Consider the following 22094-nt stretch of genomic DNA (forward strand, 5'->3'; position numbering starts at 1 on the left):
AGCTTGAGAGTTGGAAAGAGGAAAACACAGGTTTCAAAACCATAATAAATAAATAAAAAGAAGAGTTGCAACGTGAGAGTTGGGAAGAGGAAAATGAATTAAATTAGGGCCTCTACTCTCTAAGTAGTAGAATTTGTTGATAATTAATATTCAATTCAATTTTGGTTTTGGTGCATTGCATGTGGTGTTGTGGGGTGATATTTAATATTTCATTTTTATTTTCATGTTTTAGTTAATTTAATGGGTTGACTTGGAAAAATTTGGAGGCACCTAAATTTTGGGGGCCCTGTACGGTCGCACACCTCGCACACCCCATGGGCCGCTTCTGCAAGCAAGGCAAGCACTTTGCAAATATGGTTTGTTTATCTTCTCTCTTTCTCTGCCATCGTATTTACCTCTGTCTTTCATGATTATAAATTGTTGCAGCTACATAGTATGGTTGTATAGATTTTGATTGCTTTGGGATCTTAACATGTGAGTTACTGTTATTTTTTCAAATATAATTAGTCGCATGCCGTAATAAATAAATAAAATTTAGACTTCACAGCGTATATCTAAACACGCTGTCAAAAGACACAAAAATTACCTTTTTACGGCATGCTTTCACATGCCTTAAATATCAGTTATTAATAGCACGCTTTATTACATTTTTAAGGCGTGCTTTACCATATGCAGTAAATATCAGATATTAACGACACGCACAAAAAACGTGTTGTAAATCTCAAGTTGTAAAAGCTCCAATTTGGTGGTGTCTCTTGTGAGTTGGGTGTTTTGTTTGTAGTTGAGTCTCTACTTGTATTTTTACTTGTGACAATTTAAAAGTTGTAGTTATATTTGTAGTTTTAGGCGTTACGGTCCATGTCTTATTTATTTAGGCTTGCAGCTTTCATGCAGAAATTTGTTTGGTTTTATGCCACTGTTAGTGGAGGAGATATATCTAGAATAACCCTGTTACTATGTTTCCACATTTGTATCAACTCCTTTTAAGTAGGTTTTTTTTCAAAACAATGAGAGAACATTATTAAAGACGAATAGTAAGGTTTACATCACTAGCAAGAATATCAAAAATTCACTTAGGCCATAAATCACCCCAAGTATGGATTCCGCCAACTCTGGACACTAAGGCGGCAATTTTATGCGCGCCGCCTTGTTACAATGACGAGGGGTATACAGGAAAACACAATGCTGAAATTGCCCCACTCTGGACACAAACTCCTTTTAAGTCGTTTATGTCATTGTAACTTAGTACCTAATTTATGAATACAATTATACTTACTCTAAAAAAATAAATGTGAACAGACTAGTTGCATATCTTGAGTGAACATAAATGACTTGAGAGTAACGTTGAGAGATATTTGATCTAGTGCCAGCACTATTTCTCAATCCAAAGTGACAGTTGTCTTCGATTAAAAAAAACTAATTAAAAAAAAAGTGACAATTGTCTCAGGCACGGTCAATATACACCCAAGTCTTCTGCCATTATATCTTGGTGCTGCACCCGTTCAAAGAGCCTCGCAGGTTTCTTTGTTTCGATGTTCCTTATCTCGTATGTTATACATTTTTGCATTTTATTTTTTGGTCACATTGTAAATTTCAGAATAAGGAGTAAGTCCACATGTTTGAATTTCTGAATTAGGATGGTGTTAAAGAAACAGGAGTATCCCCAGTATTCAAGGTCCGTGCACTGGATCCTGGACCTGTCATTTGATAGGTTTAAAAGCACACTACAAAGTAGCACACAAATAACCTATTGATTTTCCTTATTAACACTAAGATTCATCAATTGTAGCATATGAAAATAAGGGTCTTTCCCGCAGAAGATTGTCTTATCTAACTACCTGAAATGTCACAAAAACTGGGCTGCTGTCCCTACTGACCAGCCACCAAAGAAATAATTATTATCCCCACTTACACATATCGAAAGTCTATGAAATTTTATGCACAGATACTAGACACGCAGAGCTACACTCACACAAATTTTTGGGATTTTTAGAGTTGATTTGCTATATAGATTAAATCGGACAACAAAAGAACAGAAACAGGTTTTGAAGAACAGATTATATTTCACAATTAAGAAAATGAGTTAGGGGAAGTGCTATCCACCACCAAATAGTCATGCAAACATGTTATGTTTCAATCAGATTCCTTTTATTTCCGGATGAAGATGCTCAAGTTGGCTCAATGTTAGAACTCAACCTATTACTCTTTCTTATGTAGTATGTTAAGAGAATGACGTTTTCAACTTAACTTAGTCCCTAGCATGCAATCTAGAATGGCGTGTTCATAGATTTAACAAGTAGAAATCATTAAGAACGAAAAGAGTTTGAGTCATCACAAGGCATCATGAGTACTGGCGTTGTCTTACTTATCCTAGAAATTGATTCACATGTTAAATGCAAATAACAAGTACTACTCTAGAACATATGTAGGTCCTCATTCAACAAGGGCAGGCATACACATATTCATAGCATTAAAATCCTAAATATGCTTACTAAGTATGCATCCTTAGAAAACACATAAAGATTTCATCAACGAGACAAGTAGTGAAGCAATTTTCATCCTTTCATGAAAGAAATTGAAACGAAATGTCATAACACATTTGCAATCATATATGGGGCTTCAAAACAGCCCCTAACTACTAAAAATTTAGTTACACATTATTCTTAAATTAAACCAAAAGAAAGACATGAGTTTGGGAAGGTAAAACCGAAAGAAGAGAATGCCAAGTTTTCCTCCCTCCTCCAACGTTCCTGCCTTGCCTCTCTGTTTCTTTTTCCACAGATCGCTCTCCCCAAAACTTATTCCACTAATAGCTATTTATTGATGACAATAAGTGAGAGAAAATGGTAAAACAATTGTAACTCTTTGGGTGGCCTCTAAGCCAATTACTCCCACCTAATCCCCATCTTTAATTCCATTTCCTCAGATATTTGAATAGGTTTCCGCTGGCTTGTTTTTTCAGCATCCGTTTTGGCTGTCACGTTTATTGGGTTTATTGCTTTCATTGCAGTTACAAACTGCTCAGCCTCTTGTGAACCTTTCAGTGTTAAAACGGTCATTACTGCTTCTAGAAAAATGATATGAACAATCCACGAAATGCTCCAGAGAATAGACATCTGTAGCTTTCCAAGCATATATGGCACGTTCTCTAATTCATTCTGAGCTGTTCGCAACTTGCTTCCAAAGTCAGCTCACCTGCACAGGCAGTTTTGACGAATTTGTGACTTAAAAGCCCACTTGTGCTATTTTTCTTTTCTTTGCTTGACAGATCCTACAAAACACAAAAACAGAGTAAATAGCTCAAAAATATAAGGAACTACCTAAGAAAAGACAAGTGAATTTGATGTAAAATACATATAAATATGAGCTTGTCATCATTGCCTGTGAAAGAATGAAAATTGAAGATCAAATTAAGGTATGAATGATTCTAAATACTTAGGATCTATTATTTCTAGGTCTAAGTCAGTAATGATTTGTCTGTATCAAGTAGTAAGTTGGTATGGTAATTGACAACCCTTGAGGTGCAAGATTTTCTTATACATGGTGGTTTCTGTATACATGCTATGATAATCAGCAACAGAGTTGCAAGTCCTAGGCACATGATTTAAAGAAACAGAATGAAAATTTGAGAGAAGCCCCATATAGTCCTCATAAATCCTACCTAGCAGAGAGAAGTTGGCCCCTCCCTTTAACACCGCAGATTTGACACAAAGAGGGTATAGCCACAGAAAACCAGTATGTTCATCAATGAAGCTTACAACATATCGATAACCATCAACTGATTTACAATGTGCAGACCCCTATACATCACTATGAATCCTATATAAAGGAAGAAGTGCCTTATCATGCCTTGCAGAAGAAGGTAAATGATGCATTTAACCATTTAAGCAGTAAGAACACATCTGAGATATGGAATCTGAAACGACCGGGAGTTGTGCTTCCTTAAGCATGAGTTGAACAACCTCATTAGTAGGATGACCCAATCGCCTATTCGACAATAAGGAATGAATTTGTTGTCCAAGAAAAGCCATCTTTGGCTGCTTATTGTCGACACGAGTTGAAGAAGGGATAGAGCATGGGATGGGATACATGCCATGATCACTCTTAACGTGGAACAGAACCCTGTTGGTGACTTTGTCCTGTATGGAAAATCCAAATTGATCAAAAATCATGCAGCAATTATTATCCCGGCACACGTGATACACAGACAAAAGATTGGTCGTATGCTGAGGCACATGAAAAACTGAAGATAAAGACAAAGGAAATTGTAGTAGGAATATGAGCTGAGCCAATATGATCAATGCGCAAACCTTCCCCATTTCCCACTCTGACTTGATCAGAAGAGGTGCAAGGTAAAGTAGAGTCCATTGTTGTCATATGAGGTATCATGTGATGACTTGCCCCACTATTTGCAATCCAGACAGCATCAGGAGAGAAAGAAGTCTGAGCCGCCATGGCAGTGAGGGAGGTAGGTGGTGGAGAACCTTGATAAACATAGTTGGAGCGATGGTAACAATCTAGAGCCCCATGGCCCTTTTTGCCACAAATCTAACATTTAATTGTGGAAGAGGACCCTTGAGAATAGGTATTCGAATTGCGAAAATAGAAATTCACTGCAATGTGACCTCGTTTGCTGCAGATCGACACTCAGGAACAACAGCACCACCGGACTTAGCTGCGAACTCATATAGGCAGTAGGAGGCATTGGAGGAGTTGGAAGGAGACCATCACCATGACCAAAACCAGAGAAGGCATGGGAAGAAACAGAAGGAGAAGATTGACTTAGCATGCCAACCATAGGTGCATGGGAAGAAAGCATGCATGCCTCTGCAACTTGTTCAGCCGCAAGCAATTGATTGCGAAGGTCTTTGAAGGAAAGCGAAGTGTCACGAGCAACCAGGACTGTCCTAATCATATCATACTTAGAAGGAAGGCCATTCAAGGTTGCAATCATCATATCATCATCAAACATTGAAACAACAGCGATAGCGAGGTGATCGCGAATGTGTTTGAGGCGAAGCAAGAACTTCTCAATTGAGTCGAGCCTTTCTGTGCAGTCGAAGCTCGATTTTGAGATGATTGATACGAGCACGAGAGACTGTGGCATATCGATTTGTCAAATTCATCCAGGCATCATGCGTAGTCTTGCAACCGATGACATATTCGAGCGCATCATCAGAAAGTGTGGCGATCAACAAGCTAATAAGTGCTTTATCGACCTGCACCCAGTCCTTGTAAGCTGCAGTGAGTTCAGAGGTAACACATTCCTCATCCAAAATTACGAATTTCGGCGGTGCAATATTCGAGCCATCAAAATGGCCAAAGATATCATAGTCGTCCAAAACAGACTCAAGTTGATATCGCCACTTCAAGAAGTTATCATCTTTCAACCGGATTGTGATAAGACTGAGAATACCGTCAATCTTGAGATGTGAACTTGCCATGAAAGCAGAGAGAGAGAGAGAGAGAGAGAGAGTAAGCACAATATCGAAGATCAAAGAAATTGAAGAAATTGCAAAAACGAAGAAATTGAAGACAAGTGAAGAAATTGAAGAAATTGCAAAATTGTATGTTAGACACGAAGAAAACGAAGAAATTGCAGAAATTGCAAACGCAAGAGGTTGAAGAAAATTGCGAACTCGAAGAAATCGAAGACAGAATCGGATTGCAGAATCAACGAAGGTAAAGGAATGGCAAAATCGCAGACGGTGTAGTAGGTGCGTAAATCAGAGGGAAGAAGAAAATAAAAGGAAGAATAGGGTAGCGGAAGCAAGAGATCAGGCCCTCAAAACCACGAAGGGCTCTGATACCATGCTAACCATGGTAATAGAGACAGAGGAAGAAAAGAGTTGCTAGGAGTTTCTAAGAGCATATGAGAAAACTGAATGATGTATTTCTTACTGAATCGTTTTTATAGTACAGTATATATACATATATATACATATATATATTCCCCTTCATCAAATAGTGTTATTTGAGGGATGGGGCGCTCAACTGTTGGATTTGTTTTTGTGATCTTGTGTGGCTGAGATTGTTTTACATCTTTTAACCCGTTTTCTGCCAAATAACCCGACACATCCAATGCTGGAGAAGACCTAAGGCACGCAGGCTCTTAGATGGGAAATGAAGGAAGAGGAAGAACCCATCGCAAGCCTAAGAGCAACTCCACCCATTTGCCCTTAGCCATGGCAAGGGGGGAGCTAGGGCAGCCACTATTCACGTGAATAGTGGCTGCCCTTGCAAATAGTATTGTGTGTTTCCACCCATTGCCATGGCAAATGTCAATTACTATTCATTTTTTTGTTTTTTTCACAAATTTGTTTACCTAAACAATTCATTTGGATAATATTTTCGGATTAGATTTTTGGGTTCGTACGTGTCAATATTTGTTATAAAATTCATATCTCAATTGGATAAAATTTTGGTATTTATAAATTAAAAAAAAAAAGAGTAACTTTTTGGTATTTTTTTAAAAAAAAAATTGATTTTTTTATTTTTTATTGCACAAAATTGGCTGCCATTGGATTGAGAAAAAATCTGATCGGAGAGCTCGTGAGCGCGACACGTGGACTTTAGCGGCATCAGAGCGCATGGCATCAGAGCGCCACCGCGGCACGAGGGTCACCGTAGCACGATGACGCCGCGCCGCGTTTTGGACCTCGGCCGAATCGCCTTCGGGCCACCGAGTTCGTGGGACCGCAGCCGGCTGGCTTCACCACCGGAAACGATTTTTCGAAAAAGCAAGCCCAGCCCGAGGCTCAGGCATACCCTGGAGTCGCTCTAAGAGAAGACCCACTCTCTCGAGATGAAGAGATGACCCACCATTTCCAACTGAGCTTGCGAGATTTCTATTTCTATAAGGTATCCACTGTCGTGGATTTTTTTTTCCTTCCGAATGTGGGTTGTGGTCGTCGATTTAGAGATGTATGAAGGTTTTTCAATTTGGGTTTGTAGATTTCTGGGTTTTTTAAAATCTGAGTTGAGATTAATCTCCAGATTTAATATGGGTTTGGAAAAATTCATGTGAATTATTATTTTTGTGTTGTTCTGGTATCTGACGTGGGTTTTTTTAAAATCGATTTGAAGATTTCTACTAAAAGTTGAGATTACATCTCCATATTTGATATGGGTTTGAAAAAATTCATGTGATTTACTTATTCTTGTTGTTGTTGTGGGGTTATTTGATATGGGTTTTTAAATTGATTGCAGCCGCATGAATATTTTAAAAAAAAAAAAAAACTATTGTTGATATGCATCCAGCAAAAAATGCAATCATATTCAACGTTGAAATAAGAATAATGTGCAGAACTTTCTGGTTGATGACTTAAAGTGGACTTCATGGACAATGGCAAGTGTAGCTTGTGGAATACTTGGGTTTCCATTTATGTCAATAGTGCAACCATCTGAGGAGGAGCTTTGAAGGACGGAGCAAACGAGATTGATATTTTTCTTCATTATGAATCATTTGCCGATCAAGAGCTTTGAAAGAGGCAACAAACATGTTCTGGTTTTTCGTCATTATAATGTTTGTATGTAGTCTTTTTGGGGTTGGATGTAAGCTTTTCTATTTAGATGAATAGTTGTTGGGGTCAACTGCTGCAATTTATTGAAGTTCATAATCACCTTTCCATGATTTAATTTCATATATCTTTAATCACGGCTGATGAAGGTTTAAAGTTATCAATTTGTTGTTAGAAGTAGAAAATATATCATTCGTTCCTTACTAGCTTCTTTCACAAGGGTTTTTCTTTTTTTTCTTTTTTTTTTTTGGACAAAGGGCTTTTCCTTATGTGCTTGTACAGAAATTGTAGCCTACAATTCATGTTGCTAACAAATTCATGAACCAGTCTCGACCAGGGTGCATGGCCATATTGTTGAAATCCAAGTGAACATCTTGCGCTTAATCTTAGAATCATACAACAATGAAGACATAAAGCAACTCAATCCCTAATGGAATGAAATTTGTCAAAACAACTAAATATCACCCAAAAAAATTTCAAACCTCATATATTCCATTAATTCTTGTCTAATAAAAAATAACTCACATCTAACTGACCCTAAGAAGCTATACGGCTTAGATAACCTTAAAATGGATCTCTGTTAGTGCAATCATACAACACCAGAAATATGTTCAATGTACAAGTAAAACTGGATATCTTTTGCCACTACTCACTAGGAGTTCAAAACATCATCCTGAAAAGACAAAGTAAATGAAAACAATTAATTCAATTTTATCAAGAACAGGCAAATTACATAGGTAGAATATGACTTTACTTACTCAAGATATATTATTACTTTGAATGAAAGCTCCATGCTAGGAAAAAAATAATATTTAATATTCTTGTGGCTGCAATCAATTTTAAGCACAACAACAAGTAAATCGCTTGAATTTTTTCAAACCCATGACAAATCTGGAGATGTAATCTAAACTTATAGCAGAAATCTTTAAATCGATTTTAAAAAAACTCATGTCAGATACCAGAACAACACAACAATAATAATTCACATGAATTTTTCCAAACCCATATTAAATATGGAGATTAATCTCAACTCAGATTTTAAAAAACTTAGAAATCTACAAACCCATATCTACATATCCAAATCGACCACCACAACCCAGATTTCAAAAGGAAAAAAAAAACCACAACAATGGAGACCTTATAGAAATGAAATCTCGCAAGCTCAGTTGGAAATGGTGGGTCATCATTTCATCTCGAGAGAGTGGGTCTTCTCTTAGGCTTGCAAGGGGCTCTTCCTCTTCCTTCGTTTCCCATCTAAGAGCCTGCGTGCCTTAGGTCTTCTCCAGCATTGGATGTGTCGGGTTATTTGGCAGAAAACGGGTTAAAAGATGTAAAACAATCTCAGCCACACAAGATCATTAAAACAGATCCAACGGTTGAGCGCCTCATCCCTCAAATAACACTATTTGAGGGATCCCTTAACTGAAGGGGACTATATATATATATATCTCTCTACTTAGTCTCTTTGCTTAATGAGTAAATAACCGTGCTAACATCTGACAGCTAAGCTAACCAACCTCCTAACAATTCCAACCAACTCTAACCATTGGATAAACTAAGCTAGTTCATAGCTCCATTGACTAATTTTCAATAAGTTTTAACATAAACCAAATAAGATTTAACACCATAGTGGATTGAACATTTAAGACTTTTTACCTAGATTGACCTCAGATTCCTTCATGCATTTATATCATATATACATGAAAAGTTGTTTTATGTAAAAATATTGACTAAGTATGAAAAATGGGTTTTTAGAATAATCATTTTCTCAAGATAATATTTGGCAGCTTTTATTCCTCACACATCAAATAAGAAAACTTGATTTTATGAAATTTTAGTATGAAGTATATATTGACTTAATGAGCCATCATTTTTAGCATAAATTGTATTTTGCATTAAAATTGATTTTTCATATTTTGATTTGGTGGTAATTTGATTTTCTAGTATTTTTATTTGAATCCAAATGGGGGGTACTTCCTTATTTACATTGCAAAATTACGTAAATGGAGTAATATAAAAATAAATAAACATTTATTTTTATATTACTCAATTTACTTAAATGTTGAAAATGGAAATAAGGTAATCTATACAGCGCCACTGACTGGGCTAATATTGAAAATAAGTTAAATATATTTTTATATTTTTTCCTTAAAAAACCACACTGCTACAACCCATTGTAGCCCTTAGTGTGGTTCCGCCCTTGCATAAACCAAGCCATGACCTATTCCAGCAGTCGAGCCTTCATGAACAGCTGATTTGTAAGCACCCACAAGATATTTTTGTTGTAATTTGTAATAGCTTGCTTCTCTCCCGTAAAGGATGCAATCTAGATAGATAGATATATATAGGAAGGAACAAAATGAAAAACATCATCATATTCTTGGTTGGTCAAATTAATAAAAAGCAATTACTTATTCCAATAGCAGCTCCAAGGCAAGGCAAATGTTATGCGACTACAAACGGTTCTAATGGAGCCTCGTCTGCTGAACAACATTTGCTGCTTTTGCATAAACACGTTGTCCACGGAATTCTGCCTTGGTTATAATGAAGGATATAGATCCACCAGCCGCCACAAGCAGAGGAACACAGGATAGCATGACAATGGTAAGAAGCGGCACTTTGATGAATGCTATTATAAGCCCTCCAATGAATGTTGAAAGTAGCTGGACAAACTTCCCAACCTGCACCAACAAGTTGTTACATTAGAGCATTTCCAGTGTTTGCCTTTTGCCATGGCAAGGGGGCGCTAGGGCAGCTACTATTCATGTGAATAGTGGCTGCCCTTGCAAAAAGCAATGTGTGTTTCCACCAGTTGCCATAGCAAAGGGCAAATACTATTCTTTTTTTTTTTTTTTTTTTTTACCTAAACAATTAATTTGGATAATATTTTCTGATTAGATTTCGGAAAATAAAATTTGAAAGTGAAAAAAATATTGAGTAGAAAGTGAATTAATAGTTGAAGGAGAAGAAAATGTACGAGGATTTGGTGTTAAAAGTGAAGAGTATTAGTTGGTATTTATAGAAAAAAAATTCATTAATTTTTGGGTTTTTTTTATTTAAAAAGTTCGAATTTTTTTCATTATTTTATTGCACAAAAATTCGCTCGTTGGATTGGAGGAAAAATTCAATCGGAGAGACAGACGACGCCACGTGGTGCTAGTTAGCAGATCAGTAGCATGTTGACGCTCATCCCCAAAACTTGGGCTCCGAATTGGGCTCACCTCCCTCTCGGGCCAGCCTAGTCTACTAAGGTCCACCTCCTGCCCAGGCCAGCTTTTGTTGCTGGAAACACTTTTTTGGCCTTAACACCCCCCTAGCCCAAGCCCAGCCTCCACTGTTGGACTTGCTCTTATAGGACTTCTATTCTTTCATTCCAAAGTGATTTTATTATTTATTTATTTTTTTGGTAATTGTACCTTCTCACCCAAGGCATTTTGTAAGAGAACGGTTTCGCCAGACATTCTCCCACCACCTCTCTAGTGTTTGTCTCCATATCAAACATCTTGTCTCAATATTGTTTTCAAATACAAACCCCTTATCCATGCAGCTTATCTAGTGGAAAAAATTCAAATTAAATGGGTTAGTTCTTAGGCCCGATTATGGCACCAGCACGAGTACGAGCCCGACACAATTCCGGCTCAGCCCGTTTCAATATGGACATGGGCTTTGGGCTGGGTAGGGATCAATGATTTTACTAAATGGGCTAGCACGGCACGGCCCGATAAATTAAAAGTACGAGTTTAAATAAGACGGGCTGGCCCGGCACTGCCCGTTTGACACCTCTAGCTAAATAGCCAAATGGACAAATTTTAGAGAGACCTACGTACAATTTTCCGAGATAAGTATGGAAGCAAAATATCTCATCATAGGTCAAATAATTAGGCCAATCAATTTGGGAATTATTTGACCTAATTGGGAGTTACCTATCCATGTATAAATAAATAGCATTTTGCCAGAATGCATCAATAAGCAGAATTTTTACTAGCAGAAGATCATGGCATGTGTATTATAAGAAATTTAGCTAATATAAAATATATGACTTTGATCATAAATCAATATTCGACAAGATTGAGAAAACTCTCAAAGTTAAATATACTTCAAATAGCATATTAGGCCTTCCCCTTGTAACTCATTTTTTTCTACCTGCAACCCACCATATTCCTTTTTAGTAAATTTAGGTTTTAGCCATAAAAAAAATTTCACTTTTGGAAAAAGCCAAAGTTTTTTTAAAAAAGACAAAAAAAACCTCTCAACTTTCAAACCAAAGACATGCAAATGTAAAGGATTCCTTAGGAAATACAAAAATAAGTAAGGGCAATTTTGTCCATTTTAGCTTCTTTTAAAATTTTTCTCTCTCCTTTGGTATTTTCCAATGTCTCCCTTCTCTTTTCTTGGATTAAACCCATTGAATTCAGACACACACAAAAACCATTAAGTAGACTCTAACTAAGCGAAGTTTCTCTAAGTTACTTTATGAGTCAGATTTGTGATTTTCTTCTACTCAAAATACCTCCATTAATTTATCCTTACTACTTGCCACATTTCCTGTAAACATATACTTCTCCTTCCTGTAAATCACAGTTTGATATATATGCAGGAACTTCTACTTATCTATATATATAAAGCAAAAGGCAGAGAATGGTGAAACATTCAAAATACCAAAAAAAAGTCATTGGTTAATGCAAACATTAATAATTGAAATTATTAATTAAATGATGATAATATGGTAAATTCACACTTTTTTATATTTAAAAAAATTAAAATTAAAAGAAAAATCAGATAATTGATCCTATTTTTATGGAACACAACTACCTATTATATTTTTTAATTCTTAAATAAATTTAAATTTAAAAAAACGCATTTCGAAGGCGCGGAAGCGCATGCAAAGAGGCTAGTATGATAAGAAGGGAAGTATTTTCCTTAATTTATAGCATGATATTTTGGAGGGGAAGACGTTTTCTTTGTTTCTTATTATAGTTGAAATTTAATGTTGATTGTTTATGATTTGTTTGTTTTACAATTCATTTGATTTCTTTTTTCTTTCTTTTTTTCCTTATTGGTTTGATTGCCGTCATTGATTTAGGGTGTTGTTATTTCCACCGACCTGTCCTATTTTTTCCCACCTATTTTATCTTCAAAATTTTAAAGACAAGTTTATCCCCTTATAAAATGACTTCTAAGGACATACATAACCCACCTAAAAAAACACTAGAAACTGAACTTATCTAAAGAGTTAATCCAGTGTGGAACAACTTTAAAAAACTTGGAAAATCCATCATCACTTCGAGCCACCACCCAAACAACACCAGCCACCTAGCAACCACTATCTACCACAACCCCAACATCACCCACCCACCCAGCTAGCTCTCAAGATACCTACCCCCATCTAGATCAACAGACTCTGTCATTCGTCTCTTCTTCCAGGATATCAAGAAAATTGAGGATGAAAAGTTCTGATCTCAACAACCAGTCTATAGCATACCTAGGCCATGGCCATTAACTGATCGCATTCGCACTTTCAGACAAGAGAAGGAAATCCAAGCCCTAAGGGTGCCGTTCTATATTGGAGTTGAAGATCCTTTAACCCACATATACACCTTCCAATCGGGACTAGGGTGCAAAGGTCTTGGCGACGAAGGACAATGTCTTCTCTTTCCTTCTACGCTCACTAGGGCTGCCCTCAATTGAATCTACTGCTTGGAGCTATGTACGATTGATTCATTTTATGATTCAGATCAATTTCCTTTACTATGTCGACAATCTATATACCATACGGTAATGAGACAACGAACCATTAAGGGAATATATTGCTTGTTTTAGCCATGAGTACTCTTGGTGTCTAGAAACTGATGACAGGGCATCCTTCAGCACCTTCAAATGTGGCCTTCAGGCATCTCATTTCCATTATATGGTCCACAACAGCAATTAGACTTCACACAAAGAATTAATAAAGCAAGCTGCGAGTCATGTCAAAGTTGAATACTTCAACTCAAAAATTGGGGATTCGGCTGGGCCATTCGAGTCTGATCCTTTGGATTAGTTCATCATATCAGCACATAAATTTTCCTATTCACCCCCAACATTAGGAGGCAAATGGAAGGACAATTATCAGCCTTATTAAGATGGGTACAAAAAGAACAAGGAGAGATTCAACTAGGGTCATCGCGGAAGGCCTATGCCAAAGACAAATGTAAGTCCCCAACCACGAAGTCGCTTCCCAATCCGGAACTTGGAGGACTCATGTTTATACCATATCTGACCGGCCAATCATTTCGTGACACATAGAACATAAGACCTAGAAAGATAGCCTACATAGTATAGTTAAAACATTAAGGCCCATAAACAACCATAGGCAGTAGGTAAGCCTTGAGCAACCTAACCTGCCAATTCAACTAAAGAAGGCGCCTACTGAACCATACTGGACAAGGACAAGTGGTAGCATTTCAGACGATGCTTACAGTCCCACATCGAAACTACAACCTAAGGTCCCTCACCTTAGTCCTCTACAAATAGGGGCACAAATGCCCAAAAGTAAGGTAGCAGTAACATTCAGCTATTTGGCCCTTACTCTGTCCAAATTACTATTCGCATCATCCTTATGGTGACTTAAACATCAGAGAACCTTCAATCAGTACTCAAGGTTTTTCCATTGCTCTTTGTGTTGTAGATCATCCACGTCTGTTGAAGGGCCCACAAGACCGAAGGCATCATACTTCTAACTTGGGTCCATAAATGGTCATCCATTTTTGGATATCAACAGAATGGAAGTGCTGCATATGATGAGAAGGTTTCATATATTGAAGTTTCAAAGTTAACGCCTTTCTCATAATTTTCTTGGGTGTAAGGTTATAGGTGAACTTAACGTCCGTTCACATAAAATGCTAGTTATAATTTTCTTAGTAATTGATTTCCATGTGTCGTTCTACTATTTGTCCATACTATCACCTAGCAAATGCTTCATGGTAATTCGATACAACCTACTAATTTCTCTGAAAATTGGCTAAAACTTTGCTCATGTGGATATTGGATATTGGTTCTTGTTGTGGTCTTTTTGTTCCAACAACCTGACGAATGGGTTTGGACTACCGTAAGAAGAAAACGAACAGAAATTCCCCAAGTATCTGAGTTCAGAAACCAAGCTCCTAAAAGAGTTTTTGAAAGGTTTGATGAAACCTTAGAAAAACACCCTCAGGTTCTTTTCACCAATAGCCAAATAAACATGATAGATTGATTAATGGCTTAGCATGAGGAGCTTGTGGCATGGGAGCAAAACAATCATGAGTTTAGCATAAACAGAGAGAGATAAGCGTGAGTTTCTTACAGAAAACAAAGGGTTAAAATGGAACAGAGGAAGATTATGGAGATTTCTTTCTTAGAGAAAGGAGAAAACAAACGAGGAAGAAGATTGTGTGGCTTGAGTAAATTCCCCGCTATTGACAAAGCTTGGTCAGGCTCTGGATTGTTGATTTTACTGGGTAGAAGAAGGTCCTTTTTATAGGCACAAAGAATCCCTAATTTTGTCTAACCTTCTTCTTCTTTTTTCGTTGCTTTTTTCCACTCAACCCTATTCAGTGAAATTTTCCTATCCAAGGCGCATGGGTAAGAAGCCCTATGGGATTCCAAGGTTTTGATGCAGCTAGACTTCTCCATAAGGGTGAGGCGCCACCCACTTTCTTCCCTGGTTTTCCTATGGAAGCTAATAGAGGAAAAAGAGAATGGGCAAACCGTTCTGTCCAACGAGTATCCCTCCTTCTCATACGAATTTCTTTTGGTTTCTAGGGCGGCTTCCGTTGACTCTGTCATAGGGCTTTGGGCAAAGGCTGAACACGGTACTAGATATTTTGTAAAGCATTGGGCTGGGCTTTTCCCAAGGTTTTGTGTCAATGGTACTCTATTCTATAGCGACCAATTAGCTTGATTTCGTCAAGCTGCTAGAAGTAGTTTTCCTGTAGCGTGGTATTTGGGTGCTCTAATTAACTTAGGGTTTCCTAAGCAACTATTGTATTTTTTTCTAAGGCATCGGGTTATGTTCTCTCTCTCATGATAGCCCATGTGTTTGGGCTCAAGAAATGGGCTTGAGTTTTGGGGCTCCCAAGTAGCCTAAAACTTCCATTTATTGGCTCATCAATAGGCCTCATGAAAGCTCATTATCATCCATACCACAACCCACTCAAGCAAGCCCCGGGCATTTTCCGTGGCTTGAGCCTACTTAAGCTTGTAGCGTGGTTAGGTGTAACAATAATGATTTTTCGCTTGGCATTGCATGTCGCTTGGCGTGCTTGAATTTTGTCGCTTGAAGAGGGATATGACGCATGACAGGATAATTAGCTTGGGCTCGTAAAGCCGGTGCTTATTTCAACTCTTAGCATGACAGATTGCATATTTATTTGGCATGGCATGTGGATCATGACTCGTGCGAGCGTGAATGACGAACTTTCGCGTGCTCCAAATCGTGTCTTTTCTTAATAAGGCATTGCGTTAGGCCAAGAATTTATTTGGGCCCAACCCTGGATTTTTGGGCCTCAATAGTTCCATATAGCAATATTTTATAACTTTGAAAGCCCTCACTGTTGCAACAAATAAATAGTTGACTTTGTGACGTCAAAATTAAAAGCACGGTAAAAACGTGGGCTTATGTGCAATGGGCAAATTGGTAAACTTACGAGACGAAAACACTCAGCCAGCACCATTTAATTGATGTGCCAAATATATGCGAAACAAGTTACTTAAATGAAAAATAAATAAATAACTGATGGAGTATAGTTGTGAGAGCCTCTTGATTATCAAATTCACATTCATACATCATGTATTTGAACCCAATACCTTTTTTTTTCTTTCCAAAAATGATTTTCCAATTAGTAGGTCCAAGGCTTGGGGTGTTTTTTAAATAAATTATGTAAAGGAAAAAGTTTGGCTCCTTAAAATTGAGGAGGAGATACTTCTTACAACCTATGTGGTTTTGTCACGTGCCAATTTTTTTAAATTTTCTTTTTTGTTGAAACTTTGTCAATGTTGCTAGAATTTGACAAGTGTCAAAACCCCATTGATTTTAAGGAGGAGCTCCTCCTTAATTTTAAGTAGCCAAGCCTTGCTCTTATGTAAATAGGATACTACTTGAATCATTACTCGTAAGGAGATACTCCTCCTTCATATGAATCACAGTTTGGCATATATGCAAAAATAATTCATCAAAAACACAAAAGGAAAAACTTATGCACACATATCACAATGCTATCAGTAGGAATGTAGAAACTCTTACTTACCTGGTATGGAGGGAAGTATTTTCCATGTAAATACTAGTATTTTTAGGGAGTTTCACTATTATGTCCAATATAGGGGCCCAAATTATTTATAAAACAAAAAAAAAAAAAAAAAAACCTACATGAAATAGACTTTAAAGCACCTACAATCATGCTCCCTATTTTTTAGTTAAAATCTCATTCTTAGCACTAATAATATAAATAAATCCTACATCATTTAATTTTTATAAACAAACCCAAAAAAACCCACAAAATGACAGCTGGCCCTAGTGAATTTAATTTTGATTATTAAATTATTTTGATGCCCTATAGAGTGTTTTGGGCCTTTTTATGAGGTTTTGATGTTGAGTTTGTTTTAAGAAATTAATGATAATTTTGTAATTTAAAAGAAGTTAAAAGTTTTTTTGTTATGTTGTAAATAAGATTTGGGTGTGTTTCTAAAGTCCATTTCATATAGGGTATTTTTTTATAATTTGAGCTTCTATATTGAGTATAATAGTGAATCTCCTTAAAAAGTACTAAAAGATAAAAAGGAAAGAAGAATGGAAAAATCACCCAACACCACAAAAAATCGGAATAAAAAAAAGGGGTCAGTTACGTTGGTCATATATGTGGGTTAGATAAGGTTAGTCTGTCTCCACTGTAACCACAACCATATCCAAAACCAGTGACATATATGTGATTCTCAAGAGATGGGCAAACAAAGATCAAACTTCTCATAAAAATGGTAGCCAAGTTGGCCCTCTCTTCTCCCACCACAACATTTCTAGCCTCCTCTAGCCCATCACTGCTATATCCTCCTTCTTTCACTTCCATTTCACCAAAGAGGAGGGCACACAATTTCAAGATTCATGCAGAATTGGGTAAAAGAGTTCTTTTTTTCTTTTCTTTTCCTGTATTTGAATGTAAATGATGTAAATCTCATAGATTTCTTGTTATTGCTTGGTTTTTTTACAAATGTTTGTCCCAAGTGAGACTGAGATGATAACTTGAGAAGATTTCTTCTAATGCTTTTAGGTGGTGGAGATGGAGAAATAAAAAAGGAAGGGAAGAAAAAGTTTATAAGTAGAGAACAAGAGCCAGAGCAGTAAGTTTTCCACTCTTTATCAGTTAACAGTTTGTCTATGGTCACCTTCTTAAGAAAATGTTGATAAAAAACAAAAACAATGTCAAGGGAGTGATTCAAATAGCATAAGGAATTTACCATTTGCAATTTTGCAGGTACTGGCAAACAGCAGGAGAAAGGGAAGGGGAAAATCCCATGATGACCCCCCTTCCTTACATCATCATATTTGGCATGTCCACTCCTTTTGTAATCTTAGCCATTGCTTTTGCTAATGGTTGGGTTAAGGTGCCGGTTCGATGATTGGCTGCAATTGCAGCTTGGGGAGCAGCAGCAACAACACATGAGTTTATAATATTATTCAGTTCATTACACCTTAGTTCTACCATTTGAGTTCTTCTCAAATGCTAGTTTTTTCACCAATTTGTTTGATACATGTTATGAGTTTCTCAGATATATTGATCACAGTTGGGTCCTCTTGTTATTGTTCTTGGCTATGGTTAAGAAGGCACCACAATGTTTGTGAAAGGAAAGAAAACCTTTTTCTTTTTCCCTATTGGCAATGGGCAGTGTTGTTTTTTTTCATTTTTGGTCTTCACATAGTATCTCAGCTAACAAACTTAATGAAATCAGAAGCTCAAAATAATTGATGAAAGGGCACATGATCATATCCAAATTGAAGTACTTGAAATATATTTGGCAAACAATCCAATTTTCACAGTTTTGCCTACATTAACTGCTTTCTCAACCTACTGAATCATTACAATCCTCTAATCAATATTACATCTATAAAATATTCTCTACTCCCATAATAAGATAAAAAGAACTAATGATTTGCTCTTCTCAATGGCTTGTATAATACCGCCGTAACAAGTTTTTGACGAAACCTATGTGTAGAGCTGAGTGCAAAAAACTTGCCACCAACATGGTTCTGGATGTGCAAATGGTTCAATTGTGAATGATGAGGCATTGGCAATGGCTGGTCACCACCATTTGAGGAGGATGGCTTGTTTAAAAATGCTTCTTGTAGCTGTGGGGGTACTTCTGGCGGAGGTTTACTGAAATCATCTTCACTTAAGCGCCTGTTATCATAGCTTGAAGGTGGGGATGGAGGAGATTCGAACTTTGCGAGACGCTCACGCAAATCTGAAACACATTCCTGCATAATGCATTTTGAGAGTGAAATCGGCTGAAGCAGCATTAAACTGACAACATGAATAATTTCTCCAAATATGATAATCTATGATTTTCATCTGTCAAGCCATAAGATGTCGGTTACCTCAAAATTAGTGTAACTCATGCAACATCTCTTTTATTTTGACTTGTTTGGAGAGTAAACTAATAGAGGATAGGTTTCTTTTATGCCCTTTTCGCTTATGCTTAGTTTCCAAGTTTTCTTCTTTTAGCTCCTTAGCTCAGAAAAGAGCTGTAGAGAATATGTTACCATGTACAGGAAGTCTACTTGAGGTAAGAAATAATATAGACATAAATACAATCTGATTTACAGCAGGAAAGCTAATTGCTAGGAGGATTTTGTGAGGTTGACTTCCGTGTGTGCTAGGAAAGCAAAGCTGTGTTAACAAGAGCTTTAAGAGGAAGTAATTATCATGACTTCCTCAATTCCTATAATCCACTGGTGTATAATATAATGTGCAAAGACAGAAACAACTAACAAGAAAACTCCAATATGATGCAGAGCAATATTACAGAGATTCCTCTGCTAAGTGCAGAAGGAAGGTTATCAGCAAGACGGATTCACAATGCACTGAAATGTCCTAAGCAATTGGATGGGCCAAATATGATTGGAAAGTTATGTACATATCAGATTAGTAATTGGAGACTTGGGGAGAATTTAAGGTCCCATTCATATTTTGGTCTTAAAGTTCCAATTAACAATCTCAAGCAAACTGTGGTTGATTTACGAGTTCAAACACAGACCGAGATTATCCGACGTTAGGTCCTTACTCATAAGCTCATCCTGCAATGCAAGTAAAAGCAAGTAGAAAGAACCCAATACTGTCATGTGATACAGAACATTCAGTTTGCTTGCTAGTAAAGTTGAGATTTTGCCCAATAAAATGTTGAAATCAAGTTTAGATAACCTTGTCTTAGGCATTTTGTGTAAGAGGGTGAGTGCAGGTGAGACAGATTGCTTCTATACTCCTAAGACTTTTCCTGATAATACTTGATATGTAAACTGATCTCCACTCAACTAAACTTGACCTTCATCCCAAAAGTACATCATATTTAACCTAAGTGCAAGATAAAACCTTACATATAATGAAAAAGAAAGGGAGCAAGAGGCCTAGTACAAGGAACAGAACAGTTTTTCATTCATAGACCAGCCATTTGAAGTCGTTATATTTATTACCTGCAAGTCCAAAACATTATAGGCACTCCCTGAATTATCATAGACCCATGGCAAGTCTGCAGCACATCTCAAACTCCCGTCAACAATGAAGCGGTACTGGTAGAGACCTGATGGAAGCAACTTTAAGATGACGAAATCTGTGCCAATACTCTGCATGAGTTCACTGATAGGAGGTGAAAGTTATTCATATCAAATTATGATTATGTCAAAAACAGAAAATGAAGTTGGAAATTTAATGATGAAACCGCTATGTAACTTAGTACCTGGTCTCCCAATTATCCCATGATCCTGTGATAGCAACTTGCCTACCACCATGGTTCCATGATATCTTTGCCCGTATCAATTTCTCGTTGTGTACATATTCATTATAAACTGAATGTTGTGATAATGCCTCAGCAGGTCTTGGTAAGGGGTCCCTAGGATTCTGAAAATGTAGATAAAAATTTAGAGATTTTGCAGAACATAAATCTAAGTGATAGTTCTAATATGCAAGGGAAACTTTCTTTTGCCTTTTATGCATCACATCAATCCTAGTGCAAAGATAAAAATCTGAAATCTGACAAATTCAATTAGAAAACCAGAGAGAAGAACCTTAGCAGAAGGATACATTTTTCTTGAAACCAATAGGTGTATAGCATTTGGACGTTTATCAAACAAGCATTGACTAGATTCATCTTCAAAGTAAAGGTAGAATGTCAACAGATATCACATGTAGTTTTTACTTGTTATCTTTTGACAATTAGGCTCACCCCATTGCTTGAATAATCAAAGAAATGATTGTCAGGAGACAAAACAGCACAAAGAAACTCACCATAACTCAAGACAATCACATGATGCCACATTTCTTTCATAAACTGGTAAAATTGCACTGAACTAAAGCAAACAACTTTCACCCCTTTACAGTCTTCTTGTCAAATTACAATTATTAATCCAAATAAACAAGTAAGAGAGATGCCTTTTTGAGAAACTCTTCTTCGAACTTCTCTTCTGTCAACAAAGCAAAAGCATACACACATGATATTCTTGAAAAAAATAGAAAAACACAGAAAAGAACTCACTTGTGAAGTGAAGAAGAGAGATGGGTGGAAAGCTCTGGGGCTATGGGGAGGAGAGTGAGCCATGGGTTCTACATATCCATCATCCCCTTGAAAGTTGTAAACTTCAGAAGGGCCTTCTCCATCTTTTCTACCACTGGCATTACCCATTACTGAAAACAAAGGAAACCCAGTTATAATCTGATTTATATTCTTATAATTATAACAGAAAAAAAAAATTCAAAAGGGAAAAACAGAAAAAGAAAAGAGAAAAAATAAATAAATCTTCCATGATGAAGAAATGAAAAGGCGAAAAAACAGACACAAGAACAAACCCAAAAACAGAAAAAGCAAAAGACCCAAGTGACTAACTTGGGTTTTTGATTGATGACATACCCATCTCTGTAAACAGACTGCAAACACACAAGAAACCCAACCAGGAATTGACTGAAGGAAAGGTAGCATTATTTTTGCACCTTCACTTACAGACTTTCTTTTTTGCCCTTTGAATTTTTCTTTTTCTGTGTAAATGGACAGCACAAGTAGTTCTCTCTCTCTCTCTCTCTCTCTCTCTCTCTCTCAAATAACTGGCTCAGTGTTGAAAAGGCAACTGTGCATAAGGAACAGTGAATTTGATTCTCCAATGAGTTTGGAAGATCCTACGGTGGACTAATAATGGTGTCTGTTTCAAAGCAGAAGGTTGCCTTGTGTTGTGTTGTGGCTTGTGTCATTTTTACGCTCTGTTTCCTCAGTTGTTGCTACAACTTGATGCAGCAACCAATTCCAGCCTGCCACCTCACTGCAGTGAGTTAGCTAGTTGGTTTTGATTTTACAGTTTTAGGCCTC

At 36.9% G+C, this 22094-nt stretch overlaps 2 protein-coding genes across 3 annotated transcripts; one reads left to right on the plus strand and one right to left on the minus strand.

The window, feature by feature from the left end:
- The first annotated feature begins 17415 nt into the window (after positions 1 to 17415).
- Positions 17416 to 18428, plus strand: LOC103329257 (uncharacterized). Its single transcript, XM_008231702.3, has 3 exons — positions 17416 to 17643; positions 17798 to 17867; positions 18002 to 18428. The coding sequence occupies exons 1-3, from the start codon at positions 17505 to 17507 to the stop codon at positions 18144 to 18146; spliced, it is 354 nt and encodes a 117-aa protein (XP_008229924.2). The 5' UTR covers positions 17416 to 17504; the 3' UTR covers positions 18147 to 18428.
- An 83-nt stretch (positions 18429 to 18511) lies between these two features.
- Positions 18512 to 21980, minus strand: LOC103329280 (SNF1-related protein kinase regulatory subunit beta-2-like). 2 transcript variants are annotated; one of them, XM_016793713.2, is made up of 5 exons: positions 21645 to 21980; positions 21273 to 21421; positions 20478 to 20638; positions 20215 to 20377; positions 18512 to 19002 (listed from the first exon to the last, which is right to left on the minus strand). In XM_016793713.2, exons 1-5 carry the CDS (start codon positions 21646 to 21648, stop codon positions 18670 to 18672), a joined length of 810 nt encoding a protein of 269 aa, XP_016649199.1. In that variant the 5' UTR covers positions 21649 to 21980; the 3' UTR covers positions 18512 to 18669. The 2 variants fall into 2 exon arrangements, with proteins under 2 accessions (XP_016649199.1, XP_088907298.1); XM_089051172.1 differs by lacking the exons at positions 21273 to 21421; positions 21645 to 21980 and adding an exon at positions 21026 to 21247.
- Positions 21981 to 22094: the final 114 nt, after the last annotated feature.

Source organism: Prunus mume, linkage group LG4, assembly GCF_029339155.1.
Source record: "Prunus mume cultivar Tortuosa linkage group LG4, ASM2933915v1, whole genome shotgun sequence".
In the NCBI taxonomy this organism is placed as follows: domain Eukaryota; kingdom Viridiplantae; phylum Streptophyta; class Magnoliopsida; order Rosales; family Rosaceae; genus Prunus; species Prunus mume.